General features: G+C 56.5%; 6 protein-coding genes across 6 annotated transcripts; 2 read left to right on the forward strand and 4 right to left on the reverse strand.

The window, feature by feature from the left end:
- Positions 1-93: 93 nt before the first annotated feature.
- PHYSODRAFT_329972 (hypothetical protein) lies at positions 94-910 on the reverse strand (the record flags this gene model as incomplete). Its single annotated transcript, XM_009526538.1, has 3 exons — positions 94-459; positions 519-638; positions 875-910. The coding sequence occupies 3 exons, from the start codon at positions 908-910 to the stop codon at positions 94-96; spliced, it is 522 nt and encodes a 173-aa protein (XP_009524833.1).
- A 1626-nt stretch (positions 911-2536) lies between these two features.
- On the reverse strand, positions 2537-2966 carry PHYSODRAFT_329974 (hypothetical protein; the record flags this gene model as incomplete). The annotated part of the gene is made up of 2 exons (XM_009526539.1): positions 2537-2702; positions 2887-2966. The coding sequence occupies 2 exons, from the start codon at positions 2964-2966 to the stop codon at positions 2537-2539; spliced, it is 246 nt and encodes an 81-aa protein (XP_009524834.1).
- A 3721-nt stretch (positions 2967-6687) lies between these two features.
- On the reverse strand, positions 6688-7245 carry PHYSODRAFT_488809 (hypothetical protein; the record flags this gene model as incomplete). The annotated part of the gene is made up of 1 exon (XM_009526540.1): positions 6688-7245. The coding sequence occupies one exon, from the start codon at positions 7243-7245 to the stop codon at positions 6688-6690; it is 558 nt and encodes a 185-aa protein (XP_009524835.1).
- A 1196-nt stretch (positions 7246-8441) lies between these two features.
- Positions 8442-9684, forward strand: PHYSODRAFT_495164 (hypothetical protein; the record flags this gene model as incomplete). Its single annotated transcript, XM_009526541.1, has 4 exons — positions 8442-8822; positions 8886-8974; positions 9039-9513; positions 9613-9684. The coding sequence occupies 4 exons, from the start codon at positions 8442-8444 to the stop codon at positions 9682-9684; spliced, it is 1017 nt and encodes a 338-aa protein (XP_009524836.1).
- A 1187-nt stretch (positions 9685-10871) lies between these two features.
- On the reverse strand, positions 10872-14780 carry PHYSODRAFT_389108 (hypothetical protein; the record flags this gene model as incomplete). Its single annotated transcript, XM_009526542.1, has 3 exons — positions 10872-12783; positions 12853-13784; positions 14553-14780. Coding segments are annotated over 3 exons (3072 nt in total), but the record flags the coding sequence as incomplete, so codon positions are not given.
- A 707-nt stretch (positions 14781-15487) lies between these two features.
- PHYSODRAFT_489436 (hypothetical protein) lies at positions 15488-18455 on the forward strand (the record flags this gene model as incomplete). Its single annotated transcript, XM_009526543.1, has 4 exons — positions 15488-17117; positions 17292-17386; positions 17461-17814; positions 17880-18455. 4 exons carry the CDS (start codon positions 15488-15490, stop codon positions 18453-18455), a joined length of 2655 nt encoding a protein of 884 aa, XP_009524838.1.
- Between the last annotated feature and the right edge of the window lie 6 nt (positions 18456-18461).

Raw genomic sequence — 18461 nt, forward strand, 5'->3', positions numbered from 1 at the left:
ACAGCACCTTTCCGGTCAGCGCGTAGCGTAACCATGGAGAGAGCTGTGTTGCACATCTCCGGCCATGACAGCGGCCCGACAGGGCCCCGCTCGTCACAGCACGGTGTGCCGGTCGGTCGAATACGTCGGCTCGACCCATGGGCTATGGTCAAGCGCTGACCACAGCCATGAAGCGTCATGCTTCAACGTCGTGTTTGCTTGAGCGACCATGGCTGCTTCCAGCAACCCGCTCATCATACAGAGCAACGCGGCGGATTTGGCTAAAGCCCTGCAGCGCGTCACGGCCATCACGTCGCCGACGCTAAGGTGTCTTCCTTCGACACCAGGGTACTGCAAGGGTACTTCATCGTGGTGTGGGGTGTATTGCCCTCCGTCACCGGCGATCGCATCCTGCGTCGCGGCGACCAACACCAGGTCGGTGTGCGTGCAAGACCGCATGGCACACAGTCCATACAGGACCTCAAGGCGTACGAGGGCACGACCTCATACACCAAAGGCACGTCGTGTATGGCACGTACCACGACTACCATAAGTGCCTCGTGCACCTCAAGTGCCACGTGCACAAGTAGTGTCGCGTGCACTAGGGGTACCTCGCGTACACCAAGTGCCACGCGCACAGTGAGCGTCACGCACCGCGACTATCTCACAGGTAGTATGTGCCACGTGCACGCGTATGGGTTCGCGCCTTACAGGTGCGGCATGTGCCGCGCCAACTGTAAATGTCTGCAAAGGCAACACGTTCGGGTTCTCCCCTCGTGGGCAACACCCATGCTCGGGACTGATAGCTACCTGGCCGGCAGACGTGCCGCGCCCAGCGTAGCAACAGCCTGGAGCTTTGGCGTGGTACTGATGGCTACCTGGCCGGTAGACGTACCGCGTCCAGTGTTGCAACAGCATCACGCTGCGGCATGGTGTTGCGTATGTACACATGCCATCGTCCGCGGACCAAGCCGCAGACTGGCTGCCATGTCTTTGCCTGACAGAGGCAGCCTTCCAGCAGCGAATGCGCGCGTCATCTTCGGCCCAGCAGCGACAGTAGCCGCTGCCAAGGTTGCTGGCCATCAGTCACCATGACCATGGGACCTGAGCAGCGATGCATCAGGTCCAGCACCTTCGTGCAATACTTCGTGAGTGGCTACACCATGCAGCCACTACACTGGCTTCTACGACGAAGCAAGTCTCATGCCAGAGACCTCGGGAGGAAGGGCACTTCCGATCCCCTCCCCCACTTACGATTTGAGCCCCGGCGGGTCAGGCGCCAGCCGGCCGCCTAACCTCGCGCCGCCCTGCAGCACCGAGTCACCGTGCCAGCAGACTCCGGTGGCACGGGCAGCTACCCTTCTTTGGCTCTGGGTCAACATCGTCGACCAGGGCTTGGCATCTACCAGCCTGGATGCAGTTTGAGTCTGCGTGACTTGACGTGTTACTCTGTTACCCACGTCTTCGGGCAATGACACCCATGACAGCGTACGGCTTGTCCTGCATTCAGAGTAGCTGCATGGCGTGCACGCATACTCAGACTCAGCCATCTCGTCACCGAGTCATGGACACTTGTTGTCCCAACGCCGCACAGTGCTAGGCGCGACAGACCGTACCAACGATCCCTGCCGTGCGGCGGCCTTTGCCTTCAAACCGAGCATGCTCCTGCGTGTGGTCATTGAGGTGTCGCCCTCCGGCAGACACGTTCCAGTCGTGATCGACCATGCTCGCCGAGTCGGCGGCGACGCAACATGCATCGCCGCAGGTGCGTCGTGTACCCAAGCCACGTCTTCTGTGCGCATGGTCACAGCTGCGCTGGTCGACACCCAGTCGAACGTCATCCATGATGACCGGGTGCCAAGCCCTTGGAGGAAGGAAGTGCTTCCGCGCACTCCTCCCCCGCTTAAAATCAAAGCCGCGCGGCGCCTTCAAGAGGACCGTGCGGCTATGACATCGTGACGGTGTCACGAGCCTCTCAAACTCCGTGTGGTCATCCACCACACGCGAGGAGACCCAAGTGACCTGATCACTAGTCTTGGTCATACTAACCGTGCGTGGAACTAAGTTACCCACGCTGAAGTCGCTTCGAGCGACTCCTTCCGGCTCATGCGGAGCCTTACGGCATCGTGTGGAACTACGTTACCCACACAGGAAGCGCATCATGCGGCTTCACAATCTGTTACCGTCTGAGTGACGCGTGCGGAACTATGTTACCCACACAGGAAGTGCATCGTGCACCTTCCTCATCAGTTTAGGTCTGAGTGACCTGGTGTGGAACTGGGTTACCCACACAGGAAGTGCCTGCAGCGCCTTCCTCTTCAGTTATGGTCTGAGCGACCGGGTGTGGTACTTGGTTACCCACACAGGATGCGCGTGCAGCGCGTTCCTCTTCAGTTAAGGTCTGGGCGACCGTCCGTGGTACTTGGTTACCCACGCCGGAGGTGCCTTGAGCGGCCTCCTCGGCATTACATGCTCTGTGCGGAACTAAGTTACCCGCTAGTCAGTGGTCCTTGGTTACCTACCTGGTGGTGTCATCGAACACCACCCTTGTCAATGCTCATGCCGAGCAATGACTCTCAGCACTGGAGTTGCTTGTTGAAGCAGCTCCACATGCCAGGCATAACAGCCCTCGGTTGCAGATACACTGCACCTTCTTCATGGAGATCAGCATGTCAATGATGCCTCCCATCTTCTTCGTCGTCTTGTCGGACGCATCCAGCGCCCTGGCGGTCCCATCGGACGCCCTTGTGTCTGTCCAGAGGTGGGAACATGACTCACCAATGCTCTGTCAGACACAGAGGGCCGACTTAGCCTCAAGGCGTTGCCGCGCTACTCGACCGAGAGCCCGTGCAGCTTGCACGGCGCACTCAGGGCCAAGTCATACTTGCTCAAGCCGAGGGCATATACGGTTCCATGCCCAGGGCCGGCTTCGGCACGATGTCCGGGACGATGTACGGTTCCATGTCCGGGACCATGTGCGGTTCCATTGCTGTCAGCGCCCTCGAGCGCGGCAGCCCGGGTCACAGCGGACCCCAAGGTTCTTCTTCGGCCCAGCCTCAGTCAATGAGACCTGACCTTGTGCTTAGACTCTCTCGCAGAGTCTCGGCACTTGTGTCGTTATTCCAACCGACACATCTGGAGACGTGCGAACATCCACGCGACGTCCCAGACTCAATCATGTCTAGGGATACCATTACCCCCGCACACTCACGTGTACTACCGACAACCCACCGTTGTCCTTCACCAATGCGAGCGTCGGTGCTCGCAAGGGACCCCGGGTCTCTGTGGTGTACGCCTTCCGTACACCCATCACAAAGACTCGGGCCAACCCCAGCAAGGCCCTCGTCCTTACTGGTGGTTGTGTCCCCCTTGAGCACCTGACGGTGCATGGCGTCGGCGCCCCCTTGACCCTCTGGTCTTCGGGTAGGTTTTCTTTCCAGACCCAGGCGATGGGCAGACACGTTGATAGTGTCCTAGTCCGCCGCAGCCGTAGCAGCGGGCTGAGTACTGCTCAGCCGAACTCAGATCCATGGGTTCTGGGTCGCTGTCAGCGACCACAGGCTGTACAACAGCCAGAGCACCAGCCTGCTTGTGGCTGTACTCTTCCTGGAGGGCGACTTGGATCGCCTCCTCCATAGTGGCGGTGCGCACGCGGAACAACTGCGTGCGCGCAGGACCGACCTTCAGGCCGTCCACGAAGACTGTCATCTTGACGTCTTCCGACAGTGGGTTCCCCACCAGCGAGGTTGCCAACGTGCGCATCTCCTGTACGTACGCGTACAGCTCGCGCTCCCCTTGTTTGCAGGCAAGGAAGCGCGAGCGCTGGCGGAACTCGTTGTTCGCCGGGAGAAAAGCGGCTCGAAGCTGCTCACACAGCTGAGCCCAGGATGTGAAACATCCAGGTGACATCGCTTCGCGCGTATACGCCCAAGTCCTGGCACGTCCGCCAAGATTGGAGAGCGCGAAGGCGACTCGAAGGTTCTCGGCCGAGATGAGACCTGCGCTCATTGCGATCTCGGTCTCCCGGGTCCAGAGGTGAAGGTTCTCACCTTCCTTCCCTTCGAACGGAGGCACAGCTAGCCGCAGAGGCTTAGGCTGCACCCGTTTGGGCTCACTCATCTGAGCCAGCAGGTTTCCCTGCACATGAGCGCTGAGCCCGCGTTCGTACTCGTCAAACGCGCTCACCCGCTCGACCTGCTCGGCTGGCGTCGCCGCCGCCAAGCTCCGGAGGGCATCCCTTCCGAAGATGCCCACCATCTTCCGCACCGAGTCGAACTGCGAGTCAGTCAAGTGAGGAAACTCACTTCGGTCCATCGTGGCTCACAGACCTGAGCCACCGAGGGTTCAGGTAGACCAATCTACCCGCGTAGGCGTAGGATTGACTACGAGTGCTACCAAGTGTGACGGGGTCACACAGCACAATGCACAGAGGAAGTGCGTGCGGATATTGCTATCCAGGTGAACAGCAGTTCACCAGTTCCCGGCCTCAAAGGGAACGGTTTGCTACAAAGGAGTAGGTTATAAGACTGACTGTATTTTGGTAGAGGTTAACTTGGTCGTAATACAAACTACAAGTTAGCTATACAAAAGCCCACGCAAACTCAAATGGTTGGCTTGCTGAGCTACTGGTACCATGTACCATGTACTCGGGAGAGTGACACCCGTCACTCTTCATGTAATGGGTACACTTGATTGTACCCCGTTACAGGTTCAAATCAAGAATCGAATGTATCTCAAAACGGGGCGCTTTGCAGGGTTGAAGTGAAGATCGATGTATGGCATTTCATGCTCAGCAGCAACGCAGCGATAACAACGACATTTGGGCTGTATTTTGGGCTTTCAAGGTAGGAACTGGGTCGTCAATTCAGTCTCGTTCAACCTGATGAGCGTATCCACCACCACAGCCGCCTTCCCATATGCCCGTGCATCGCGATGATGCTTAATTGTATCCTAACTTGTTGCTTCCACGAGATTGGGTCAACCGGCTCTTAGCATGAATATGACGGGTTGTTGTTGAAGTCGAAGTCAACCCCGTTGACAGCGGTTCGGGCGCCAATGAAGCCGCGTATGTTTGGAAACATCCGCGCTTGATCGCATGGCGAATGTGCTGCAAGCTGGATACGACCGATGAGGATGTTGCTGCGTGGCGCTGTAACTTTTGGAGCGTACCCCCTGGGGTACACAAGGGGTACGCTTGCGAACAGCTACGATACTCTGCGACGTGTGCAATGCTAGTGTTTGTAAGTGGACGGGAACTCACTGAAGTTGCAAGGCAGAACAAAGACGACAGTCCGGCAGGAATTTTGCGCGGCCGAAGTGATCCGGGCTGCAGCCGTGCTTAATATTCCGTCCTCTGCCGTTGCTGCGCCGAGCTGTCCGCGTCTGCATTGGCCATATCTGCATGGTAGGAGCGAGCTGCCGGAGGTGCTAGACGAATGCAATAGTAAGCGGCGACTAAGCTGGTGCAGTGTGGCCAAGGTGACTGCGCCCATCGCAAGCAAGCAACCGCCATGTGGGCGGAACACAGCGGGGAAACGCTTGAAGTCGTTTCGGAGGATAGAGCGCGAGGAAGCGAGTGAGCGAGTGAGGAGCATGCCTGTACTCACGCCAAAAGGCAGATAACTGCGTAGCTCGAGGCATTGGAGCTCTGAAGATCAGTCCGCGATTGTTGCGCCTCTGACCCTATCCAGGGCTGCGAAAATGAGCCGCAAAGCTTCAAGTGTGGTCCACACCGCGTACGTCACCTCAGCGTGTCATCGTCCGCAGCGACGGCGATGGTCATGGCGGCGCTACGAGCGGGCGAAAGTCCCCGGTCGCGTCTGCTTCGTTCGGCGCGAGCGGACACCAATTGGCCGATGCATCGTGCCGTTGCACTTGCGCTCATCGCTGCTACTTGGTACTTTCGTCCGAATGGTTAAACGCAGGATCCGATGCGCCGAGGCGAGGAAGGCGCCCGGGGATCGGAAGGGCTGGGGCTGCAAGTGAATGGTACTAGTACCGCTTCTCAGCCTCCGGCCGCGTCGGGGAGACCACCAGTTCCATGGAGACCAGCGAGTGACTGCTGCGAGTCCCCACTGGTCTCTGTTTTCTGTAGTCCTCTAGCTCTAAAGTGGGTTTCTCTTGATTCCTTGGCAGTATGATAGTCTGTGCCTTCAGCAGGGCTGCATCAGCATAGTCCGTCGCTCGCCAATGGAGAGCTGTCCTCATTCCGATCTGCTCGTTGCACTGAGCTTATCGACGATCGGTAATAATTGGGATGACACATCGATTGAAGCTCAACGTGCAGGCTGGTGAACCTTTCCCCGTGCAGCCAACCTCCACGCGTTTGACGCCTACGAGGCATTTCCTTCGCGAAAGCACGGCAGCAAATAAGCTCCTCAAGTTTGTTGCATTGATCAATTGAATAAAAATGTGGTGGCGCGTGTGCGCCTTGGTGCCTGTGCACTTCGTTCGTACACGGGGAGCTGCTCGGACAACTGGGAACTCACTTGCTGCTGTGCTCCCCGTCGTCGTACCCTGGTTGCTCGACTTCCCCTCGTTATTTGCTAGTGTTTCTCTACTGACAGTGCTCCCGCCGTCGTAGCTTCTCCGTTCGTATACATCTCATCTCGAATAACTTAAAGCCAATCGCCCCGGCCGGGGCGTCAAAACGTGCCGGCAAAGGTAGGCGAGCCAGAACCCGACCAGTCCTGCTCGCAGCCCGCGCAGCTACACGTAGTTGACCGGGATCATGCGCGGCCGCCGCAAATAGACGGCGCACGGGCGCTCCAGCATGCCTGCCTGGCCTGCGCTGCGCTTGCGGAGCGGCTCCTGGCACTCGTGTTGCTCCTCCTCCTCCTCCTCTTCCTCCTCGTCCAGCTCGCTTTCGTCCCAGCTCATCTTCGACCGACGACGCGAACCCAGGATGATGTTGGTCTCCCGTGCGTGGCGCGTGATGATGCCGTCCGGGATGCCGGCGGCCTGCAGCAGGCGGATGCGCTGGTTGGGCGAGAAGCGATGCACGCCCTCCACGCACTCGGCCATCTCGCCCACGCGGGTCGTCCACGTGAACTCGGGCGTATCCGCGAGGCCGATGGACGGGCCGCCCTTGTTGGACACGGCGCTGCCGCCCAGCCCGACGCCGAACTCGTGCACGGTGATGGTGGACCACGTCACGCTCTTCTTGGGCTTCGCGGTCGGGGAACCGCTGGCGCTGCGGCTGCTGCCATTGTTGCTGCCATTGTTGCTGCCCTCCGGCTGCTCATCGGTGGTGGGCTCCTTGGCCATCGCAAGGTCGACAGCGCAACTCAGTGCGGCGCTCGGTGAGGCACCGGCATGGTGGTCATGTGCTGCAGTGGCGTGTTGCTGCTGCTGCTGCTGCTGGCTGGGGCTGCCAGCTCGAGGCGCGCAGCTCGGAGATCGCATTGCTTCGTGCTGGGAGATGCCGCGGCTGTCGACGGGTGCAAGACACTTGCGCTGCTGCTGGCGGGATGGCGGAATGGGGCGACTGTCGTTGGGTTTGCGTAGATGTGGACCCGGGCTCCGCTGGTCCGCTCGAGCCGGGACTCGCGTCCGCCACATGCGCGAGGTTTTAGCGGACGAAGCAAGGTTTTATCGAAAGGTCGCGTCGCCGCCGCGCAGTTGTCGCCGTGGACGAATTTCAGCGATCAGCCGGTACAGTGTACCGCCCTCGCGTGACTGTCGCACAGACGCCGCGAATCAAAGCGCGTGTGCGAGCGAGCGAGCAAGCAGCTCCTTGGCCGTGGCGAGCATCGCTGCTTGGTACGCCGGAGTGGGCCATCCCTGCCAACGACGAGCGCGCAGCTCCATGGTGCGGCTCCTCTCCACCGACACGCTCGCTCGCGCGTTGACTTGACTCGCTGGAATCAGCTGCTGATCCATGCGACTTGCGAGCTCGTTAGTCAGCGAAACCTGCCATCCTCGATGTGTAACTGTTATTCTGCCTGCCAGACCTGATAGTCCGCCGATGGCTACAGCGCTACCGCCACCGGACGCCACTTAAGAGACGGAGCGATGACGCGCTGCATTGACGGCGACGCCAGTATGCTCGGAGTCGGGCGGCGCCGCCCTCATTGCGCCAAGCCGGGTGAAGGCAAGCTTAGCTTGCCTTGATCTCCCAGGCCACAGCAGAATTGCCTGCCCCTGCGCATCTGCTTTGCGCGCTCGCCCGGGTCAACTCGTTCAACTCGTGCCGAAAAGGTACCACGCACGCTGTCGCTAATTCAGCGCGAGCCTGTCTTATTCGAGGGCTATCCCCCGGCACATCAAATCTCGCAGGCGCGTCCACTGGGCGGACGGCTCGCTGCACCGAACAGCGCGACCACGTGATGGCCCTCGCTATCGGCTTTGCGCGACTTCTGCTCGAAGTGGGACCTCCTAAAAAAAGGAGTGATGGTCGCCGAGGTTTCCGCTCCGAATAGAGAGCCCTCTCATTCCGCATTTTGCGAGCTCGCGAGTGCGCCATGCCGACGCAGCGCTACATCGCGCTGCAGATGCTGCAGGACCGCGCGCTCTGGGAGCTCCGGGGCCCGCGTACTCGCCGCGCATCCACTGCTGAGCTGCGCAGACGCAGCTCCATCGACGCAGGGCTCGTGGCGCACCACAGCGCCCGATCGGCGAGCACCCACCGCCCAGCAGGGAAGTTGGTGGAGAGCACGAGCGACATCTCGCTGCTCTTGGCCTACATGGAGACTCATGGGTTCGCTGATGACGGATCCCTGCAAGATGGCAAGTCTAGGAGCGAGGTGGAGGATGCTGGGGGCGTCATCAAACGAGTTGCGGCCAATAAGTCGCTCCCAGAGGACGAGGAAGTTGAAGAGGGGCAGGAAAAAGAGGTGGAGACGGTGTTGACGTTGGAGGAAGAGCAGGAAGAGCTGCTAGATTACCATGAGGACCACGAGGTGCAGCCAGCAGGCAGGTGGCAGCTCTCCAAGGAGGTCATGTTCGTGGTCTCCGCCTTCGTCGTGCTCTTCGCGTCAGGAGGGCTCATCCTGGGGTGCATATTGTCAATTTGTGGCAGCAATTGTGACTGTGATATTAATTGGGCGTACTGCTTGTAGGTTTGGCCCCGTGTACTCCCTTCTCGTGAGGGAAAACCAGTGGTCGGAGCTGTGCACTGATGAGGAGCGGCTGGAGGCTGGAGGTGGTGTCCTGTGTGCGGCGCAAGAAGTGCGGCTGCAGTATGTCTTCTCGACGGGGTTCCTGTGCCTTAGTGCAGCCAACGCGTTCTTTGGCGTGCTCCTGGATGTGGTGGGCCCCCGAGTCACTATCATGCTGGGGCTCACTCTCTCGGCGCTGGGGAATTTCGCGCTAGCCTTTGGCGACTCACACACTGGAAGTGGTGCGTGGATTATTGCAGGGTATTCGCTGGTGGGTGCCGGTGGAACAGGCGCATATTTGGCGGCGTTCCAGATACTGCAGTTGTATGAGGTGCAAGGAGTCGTGTGCAGCACGCTATCGAGTTTGTTCAACTGCTCGGGTTATGTGTACATGCTGCTGGGGCTTCAGGGTATCACGCGAGCAGTGTTCTTCCGCGTTTACGGGTAAGATACAAAGTTGCCACAGTTGTGATATTTGTGCGGTGACAGTTTTGGCATCACGATATTTTGTTATTTTTCGTCATTTTTTGTGTAGTGTTTTGGTCAGTTTGGGCGCCTTCGTCTGCTTCTTGCTGTTCCCGACAAACAACATCACGAGGCCTTGTGACTTTCTCGCCATCCCCCTTTGTCGTATTGAGATGCCTCGAATTAATGTACGACGGGCGAGTGTGTATGTCGCACTATTTGACCAAATCACTAATTACTGTGGGGCTGGCTGTTGTTTAGGCGCCAACTGGTCTCGTGGACGGCATGCGCGAAGAGCTCAAGCGACAAGACTTGTGGTTTTTCGCGCTCCTGTTTGGATGGGTGTCGCTGATCTTTGCGTTTGCGGGTGGGGCTATTCCGAGTCTACTGATCAAGCTGGCTGGAGATGACACCCATGCTGCATCGTTCTTCACGGATATCCTCTACCCTGTTCTTGTGAACGGCACCTTCGGCTATTCGCCTATTGTCGGCTACGTTATCGATCACTACGGCTTCAAAGTGGTATTTGTGACCTGCATCGCTCTCGTGCAGCTTTTTGTCGCACTCTTGTTGATACCCTCGCTCCGTGTGCAACTTGTCATGTTCTTCGTGTACGCGATGGCTCAGACATGTCTGTATGCACTGCAGTTTGCCTACATCAGTAAGCAATGTGTTTGTGCTTTCTGGGCCTTTGATTTGGTTGCTTGCGCTAACGTTTACCCCATTCCAGTTATGTGTTTCTCTGCAGAGCTGTACGGCACACTACAGGCATTTCTGGCAACGATCTCCTTCACTTTTGGACTGTTGAACTATGTGATCAATCCGTGGACGCAGATATACTTCGATGGTAGCTACACGGTTGTGCTGTTGCTTTTGGGACTGCCGACCATTTTATTTTATGGATTCATCCACGTGATCCAAGGGTGTGAACACCATACCGTGCCGCACAAGACGAGGACGGAATCTGCTGCAAAGGATTCCCTCACTGAGGAGAGCACCAGACTTCTATAGACCAACCGGCCACCAGAAATCTGTGGAACCCGGTATATGTGGTATAACATGCTAGCATTGTACAAACTAGTCTTCGTCAAAGTCCTCGCTGTACTCGACGGGTCGCACACTGACTTGGGTTTCATCATGGGCTTCATCATCTGAATATGCTGGTGATGACAGCGCGTTGGATGATCCTGACTGGAGAAGCAAGTCGTCATCGCTGTATGCGCTCCCATCGCTCCCATTGCTGCCATCATCATGCGTGGGTATTTGCACGGATGGCTCGGCTTCAGCCACCACCGCGCGCTCGTCGGGGCTTATAGTCGGTTGGGCTGTTGGTTCCTTAGCAAACGCTTCAGCTGGGAAAAGTTTATCCACGAATGCGAGGAACTCAGATTTGCTCCAGCAGCCGTCGCCATCGATATCAAAGGCAATCAACAGTACTCGCGCCTCGTACTCTGTCAAGTCCACGCCGAACACAGCAAGCCCCGACAAAATTTCTCGCACAGCAAGGCTCCCGTTGCCATCGACGTCAAAGCGCGAGTACAGATTTGCTGCAAACTCAGTGCGACTGGAAACTTGAGAGCGTTCGATCTGCCAGCTTGTGATGATGAGCCGAAGGATTTCCTCGATGTCTCGAGGCGGGTACGCCCACAAACACAGCTCACTTGTCGTGATCCACCCGCTACTGTCTTTATCCAGACTCACCACGACTCGGTCGATTACGTGCAGCGGAATGGATCGAGCACCATTAAGTTTTGCGCGCAATGTGGTTTTGAACTCGGCCACTCGAACCTTTACCTGTGCGGGTTCGCCTTGCCGAGTTATGGGAGCTTGAATTGCTCCTGGCAGAGCATTGAACCACCATACCAGGTGCTCAGGATCATTATTCTCTGATTCCTTGAGGGCTCTACGAAGAGCTTCGATAACCACAGGATCATCTCCTTCGTGTGTGCTTTCGTACTGAGCAAACGCCAGCCACTCTTTTAGTGTCGTGATACCGTTAGCGTTCATGCCCAGGAGATTCATCATTTCCTGCGCAACCAAGGCCGCTGGAGGCTGTGCTGACTTTGAAAGACCGCACAACCCAGCCAAGCTTTCTTCCCCAACGACAGAAGATAGGTCCTGGCTTTCGAGGAACACTTGCAGCTCTTCTTGGTTGATTTTGCCGCTATTGTTGGTGTCAATCTGGTGGAACAAAGCGGCTAATCTGGCCGTCTTGCTGTCAGGTTTCGTCGGCGAAATTTCTCCTCCTGACACAAGTTTCTCAAGAAAAAGTCGTAAAGCCGCTGCCTTTTTCGTTGCAAGCTGAAGTGTAGCCTGTGAAGCAGGTACGCTTCCCGAGTCCAGACCTACGTCTGTGTCGAGTGAGGCTTTGGAGCGTAGTCGCAACCAAACCAGCAACTCTTCGAACGAGATGGAGCCATCACCGTCACGATCCAGTCGAACCACAAGACGAGCAACTTGAGCAGGTGTGGCGCCTAGACGAAGTCGATTGAAAACACGCACGAAATCACGAATGGCGCAAGACTGTTGGCCTTTGCGTTTGTAGGCAGCTGCAAACACGAGGCGCACTGCGTCTTCAACACTGTCACTCTGGGCTTGAGCTTGGGTGACACGAGTCATGATCGCTTCTCTGAGCCGATGTCCTAGGAGCCCAAGTTCGTCTTCGTCGGAAGATGAAGGCGAGTGTGCGAGTATAAAAGAGATGAACTCAGCGACTCCGACCGTGCCATGTTCGCGGTCTCCGATAAACAGCTCCCGTAGCAAAGAGACATTATCGTCGCTTAGACGCAGGTTGAAGGACGCCATGCAGGCCACAAGCTCGATCACCTCGAGTTGGCCGTTCCTGTTCGCGTCAAATTCAGCGAATATCTGTGCCAACGCCTCTCGGAACGCGCGATAGTCGCTTGAGGGTTTGCCTAATGTCGCCAAGAACGCCGTCGCCGAGTCGTATACCGCCGCTCTAAACGCCCGGACAGCCACAACCAAGGCTTCTTCGTCGGTAGCTTGGTCTTCCTGTGTACCGGGAGAATCATCAACTGGCGGTTCAGTAACAGCATTGACGGCTTTGCCTTCTGCGGCGCTAGCATCTACGGCGTCTTCAAGTCTTGCGTCAGGGAGTAACTGGGTATCGGTCTGCTCTGCCTCCGTTTGAACCAACTCGAATCCTTGCATGAACTGTTCAAACGTCACGAGAAGCGGCTTGGAGGGTGCCCCGCATTTTGTGCGAATCAAGGTGATCAAGCTGCAGACAAGAGACGTTCGTTAGCCTATCCAACTCCCGATTCCTACAATACGACAGACATTTACGTACGCTCGCGTGATCTTTCGGTCGAGCCGCACGCCAAAACTTCTGGCACCAAGTCTCAGCTCAGCGCGATCGAGGACGTCGTCTTTGCGGAGGTCGATTTCGGAGAAGAGGTCGCGATAGTCCGTTCCCTTCGTTCTGTGAGCGATCACGAACACTCGATGCAGCTTGCGCCATGTTGTTACGAGAGCATCAACCACCTGCTTTGAAGGTGATGCAGACGGCGACGGCGTATCGTCAATGGCATCTTCCGGTTCGTTGCTCCGGATGGACTCTGGAGGCGACATGGCGCGTGCAATGGCTTCTTCACGCCGTTTCTGCTCCAAGTCAGCTAGCCACTGCCTCAGCTCCTCCTCGCTTTGAGCCATTTGTTGCATTTCAATATCCTCCCTTCGTTCTTCAAGCCGACGTGGATAATCCCTCACGTGCACGAATCGTTTCCACGAGGCTTGCACAAGTGAAGCTGCTCGGTTTTCAGTCTCAAGGCGTTTGGCTTGCAGAGCGCTCCTGATGCTGCGAACGAACGTCTGGATCCTTCGTGCTGCGCGCTGCTTTCGGCTTTCGGTGAACTTTGATATGAGAGCTTCGTAGTCCTCTTGCTGTTGTCGTTCTATCACGCGCTGGAGCAGACGCTGCTTTTCCTCCTCGATGCGCTGAGCTTTGGATACCTCTTTCTCCAGTCGACGCTCGCGCTCACGTTCTTCCCACGTTTTGAGAAACACCGGCTTCTTTGAAGAGAGCGATGGTGTTGGAGAAGTTGGAGGACTATTTGGCGCAGATTCAGGGACCGCAGGGTTACATCGAACCGGTGAACCGGGCTCCTTCTGCTGCGTTTGTATCAAGGCCGCGTCTCCATTCTTTTCCAACACGCGCTGGTACGTTGAGATTAGTAGCTCTAGGTCGTCGTGTTCCTTTTGCAAACGTTTTCGCTGAGCTCTCTGCACATACAATTCGCATAAGGTAAAATCTGAACAACAACGGTCAGTTTTAAGAACTCAACACGTACTAGAGATCTGTTGGTTCTCGTCAAGCGTGATCGTGTATCGCCCAGAACACGATAGTCATCGCTGTAGCCTTCGAGGCGTTGGGACAAAGTTTCCACGCAGTGGTCAAGGTACTGAGCTGAGAACTGGCACACCTTGAATGCTGTAAGATGGTCGTCGTCAATCTGCAGACCTTCGTCCTCGTCCATCTCCTGGTCGAGGTCGCCGTACAGGACGAACTCGCGAAAATCCGCCAAGCGCTCAACATCCGACTAGCATACACAACCTGTAAGATAAAACTATACCTAGCAGTACACAACGGTGCTCGCTTACATGAAAGAAGAGATGCCGAATGCTGGTGGACGCAACGATCGACCACTCAACAGGGTGGAATGGCTGTGTGAACGCAAACGCCGGGTCAGCGATGCTGGCGGGGGCGTCCTCGCCGACATTCTCACCGCTGTTAGAGTCCTCCTCCTCTCCATCATTCTTCGATTTGCGTGCTCTCCGCCTCCGCCGCTGCTGGATCTCTTCACGAATGCGAAGCACTTTCGGATTCGAGGTGAAGGTGCATTCAACCTGAAGACTCACGTGTGACGCCAGCCCGTTCGTCTCTGAAATTTCTAGAGGGAACCACAACTTCCCCGTTGTCACCGAGGTTTGCGTCGTACCAGCAGTTGCCGCAGCTTCGCAGCATTGCTGCTGAAGCTGATGCAGAGACACCGACGCCTTGCCCAAGAACACGTCGAAGCCATTGCCGAAGCGATTCCACAGCTGGAGCTCGACCCAGTCCACCACCGAGTGGATATTGAACACCTCTCCACTTGCCCCCGACTGCGGAGAAGCCAACGTTGCGGTGTATTTCCCGTTGCGCTCTCGTTGTCGGCTGCAGACAACCTCATCTCGACTCTCCACCAAAATGGTTCGGGCTCTCTTACCGCCGCTCACTCGTCCCCCATGAGCCTTTGGATCGTTGTAGAGAAGACGGGCGAATGGCTGAAGATGAGAAGAAGCGAGACCTGTGGCTGCAGTTGCACGCACTTGAGTAGCTGACCAGCTTCGCTGCTCCCTCGATGCGTCCATGGTCGCAGCACCAAAAAGATCCGCCGTCAATGGTCGAAAACGGCCGTCGCGTCCGTTCCAACATCTCAAAAGGATGAACCAACAAGTGGCGAAACGAACCGTTGTTAGCGATGAAGAAAGCGCATGGGCTGCGCCAGCCATCGCCGCCCATGTCAGTTGAAGACGGGAAACGAGTGATGAAGCACGGGGGTCGGACGCAAATCCCCCCTCGAGGCGCTTTCAGTGCCCAAATGCTGCGACCTCCAAGTACGCCGACGTTCTCGACTGAAAGTCCACTTGAACGCTCCATGCGGCCTGAAGACGACGAAGACTTCTCCAGTGGAGAGTCTGACTACGGGTTTGTAACTACGCGCCGCGGCTCGACCGAACGGAACCAAGCTCTGTCTCCACCACCACCTCCACCTCCACCTTCGTCTCATTATCCGAGCAGTACCATACGCCGTCCGATGACAGCCAGAAACCCAGTAGCAGCGCAACATGTAGGAAATGCGCAGACTTCAGCGAAGAATGGAGGCATTGTGAAGTCAAAGCAATCGGTCAAGTCGAGTAATGACGAGCAGCCAGGGAACCAAAGCATGGACAAACCGACTCCGAGTGTACACCCCATCGACACCTTGTCCAAGAAGCTGCGACAGCAGGCGATGGAGTTGACTCATGTATATGAGGAGCTCGAGAAGCAGAATCTGCAGATCGACGACTACAAGCAGCAGATTCGAGATCAAAAGCGACAGTTGGAGCAGCTTCGGGCACAGCGAAGGAAGTCAATCGACGGCAGTTCGAAGACGCCTACCAATTCACGAGCACTGGCGCTGGAGCAGCAGAAGCGTGCCGCCCAAATGATGATCGGAACGCCCTCCACTGGCGCATCGCTCGGACAAAAGCGAGGAGAGTTGGAGTGCAAGATCAAAGAGGCCGACCGTGAGAAGAAGAAGTATGAGCTTGCTGCTAAGCGTATTGAGAAGGCGTTGGTGGAGCTGCAAGTGTTTCAGAATGATAGGATGGAGAAGTTTTTCCCCGCTGACGGAGTCACGAACCAACGAGACGACGACATTGACGCATCAACCGATCTGGAGGCTGTATTGAGCGAGCAGCGAGCGTACATTCGCGTCCTTGAAGAAGCTGTGCATCTCAAAGCCACGGACTTCGAAGTCACAGGTCACGAGGAGCTGCTTATTGTACTTGCCGAGCTGCGGCATACCATCTACGAGCAGGAGAGAGATGTCGAGCAGAAGAATAACGCGCTTTCGACTATCCAGGAGCAGCTTGAACAGGAGACACAGCACCACTTCGACACCAAGAGCCTGCTTGCTTCCGTCCACAAGCAGCAAGAAGAGATGGCTCAGCGCTTCCAAGAGCAGGAGTCTGCGCTGTACGCTAGGATTAACGAATTGCAAGAGGAGCTCAAGCAACGAGAGAGTCACCTCAGTTGGCTTCAAGGCGCTTCGACAGACGCGCAGCGTACAGAGGAAGCTCTGCAGAGCCGACTAGCGGCAGCTATGAAAGCTCAAAACTTGACAGACGCCAAGCTCGAAGACGCCACGCGAACCGTTAGTGCTCTCCAAGAGCAGTTGAAGTCAATGACAATGAAGTTTGAGGAAGGACAGCGCCACATAGTGACACTGCAGGACGAGTGCACGAAGAAACAAGCGCATCTGGATGAACTGAACGCGCTCCAAGAAGAGCTGCTTGCGTCGGTGGACAAGTACGTGAATAAGGTGAAGAAGTCGCGCGACAAAGTGGAGCATCTGAAGGTGGAGTTACAGTCTTGCAAAGAGAAGCAGGAGTCAGCGAAAACTCAAGCAGATGACGCCTCGCGCTCATCGGGCGAACAGTTAGCAGCTCTGCGCTCGAAAATCAGTGAAGCGGAGCAGCGTGAACAACAGGTACAATCTCAATTTACTGCCTTACAGCAAGAGAAAGCTCGCTTGGAGAGCACCCTTGCGGAGGTGCAGCAAAGTTTGCAGAGCGAAATCCAAGAGAGCAACGAGCAGCAGCAACAGATCGCAGCAAAGGAGACGAGGTGTAATCAGGTGGAGGAAGCTGTTGCCGAGTTGGAGGCCGCCTTATCGACCGCGCTGCAAATGATGCTGAACAAATCAGCGGAGACAGAATCACAAGACGCGGCTGAGATGGATGAGAACAGCTCTGACTCGGACGAGCATTCATTTCTACTTGATCAAGCTGTGATCCGAGACCTGCGTGTATGTTGCCAAGCTTTGGATACGCTCACCACGAGTAATGGTCCATCCCAATGCACTCCGCTGTGCCCCTCGTTCCCCGAGATGGTCGATCGAATAGCTGCAGTCACGGAACGAGTGCAAACCGAAGTGAGCCGAGCACTGGCATCTTGGTCAAGGGAGCGCACTAATCTGGTTGAAGCTTGCTCGACACTGGACTTGACGGCACAAATGTGCCAAGACGAAATGGAAAAACGCCACCAGGAAATTTGTGACTGCCGGCAACAACTGACCGAGGTAAGATACGAACCCCCCCACGAACGACGGACCATTGTGTATGTCCACTAACGAGATAGTGTTTGTCTGAGCAGCGGACACTGGAAGTCAACGCATTCGCGATGCAGGTAGAGACTCTGGAGGGGCAACTTCATCGTGCTGAGGCAGAGTGTGAAGCCTTCAATGCACTAGAACAGCAAGTTGCCGACCAAGCAAAGGTTCTAGAAGCTAGAGAGACTTTGCTACGCGATCTATCGGCTGAGAACAACCGGCTAGTAGCAGTGGAGAATGAGTGCTCCGTTCAAGTCGCGGCAAATAAGCGGCTTACACGGCAGCTTGAAGATCAGCGAGAGACGATGAATGAGCAGCGAAATTATTCCGAAGAGTTGGAGCGTGCGCTCGAAAGCGCAGCCACTTTTGCTGAGCAGCAGAACGAGTGCAACCAGCAGGTTCGTACGAAGACTTGCTCCATCTTCCGTGCAGTAAGTGACGAGCGTTGTTGCTTTCCTTGCAGTTGAACACTCAGCTTGCACACATGAAAAACTCACATCGAGAGCAAGCAGAAAAGCTAAAAGCGCTCGAGGTGCAGAGCGCAGCCTTTTCAAGTCGGTTCCTCGGCCTGGTCAAGCAGTACACCGCCTTCTTACGCCCCACTGCTGCAACGGACCGCAGTCTGCAGGACCTCCTCAACCAGTTCGACGCGGAAGTCCAGAACGGTGACGTTCTGCGTCTGCTTCAGCTCTTCCCGGCTCTGCTGGAACAGTGCATCTCGACCTGCAGCAGGAGCTCACAGCAGAATTCACTCAATACGGGACGTACCACGGCAATCTCCAACAGCAAGAAGCTCCAACAGCCAGGCAAATGGTCCATCGAGAAGCCTCATGTCACCATGGAATCGCCCACGTGGCCATCGGCACCGCACTCCAAGTCATTAATACCTTCCACACCTTCCCCGCTGAAAGTTGCGCACTCGAGAGCCCATAGCTGCTCGAATGCAGCGGAGAGGGAGGAGGTGCAACTTGCCGAGCAGCTCGAGCTCATCCGCGGGGCGTTCCAGAGCTACAAGGATGGCATGGACATAGACAGATAAGTAACA

The sequence above is a fragment of the Phytophthora sojae genome, assembly GCF_000149755.1.
Source record: "Phytophthora sojae unplaced genomic scaffold PHYSOscaffold_3, whole genome shotgun sequence".
Lineage (NCBI taxonomy): Eukaryota > Oomycota > Peronosporomycetes > Peronosporales > Peronosporaceae > Phytophthora > Phytophthora sojae.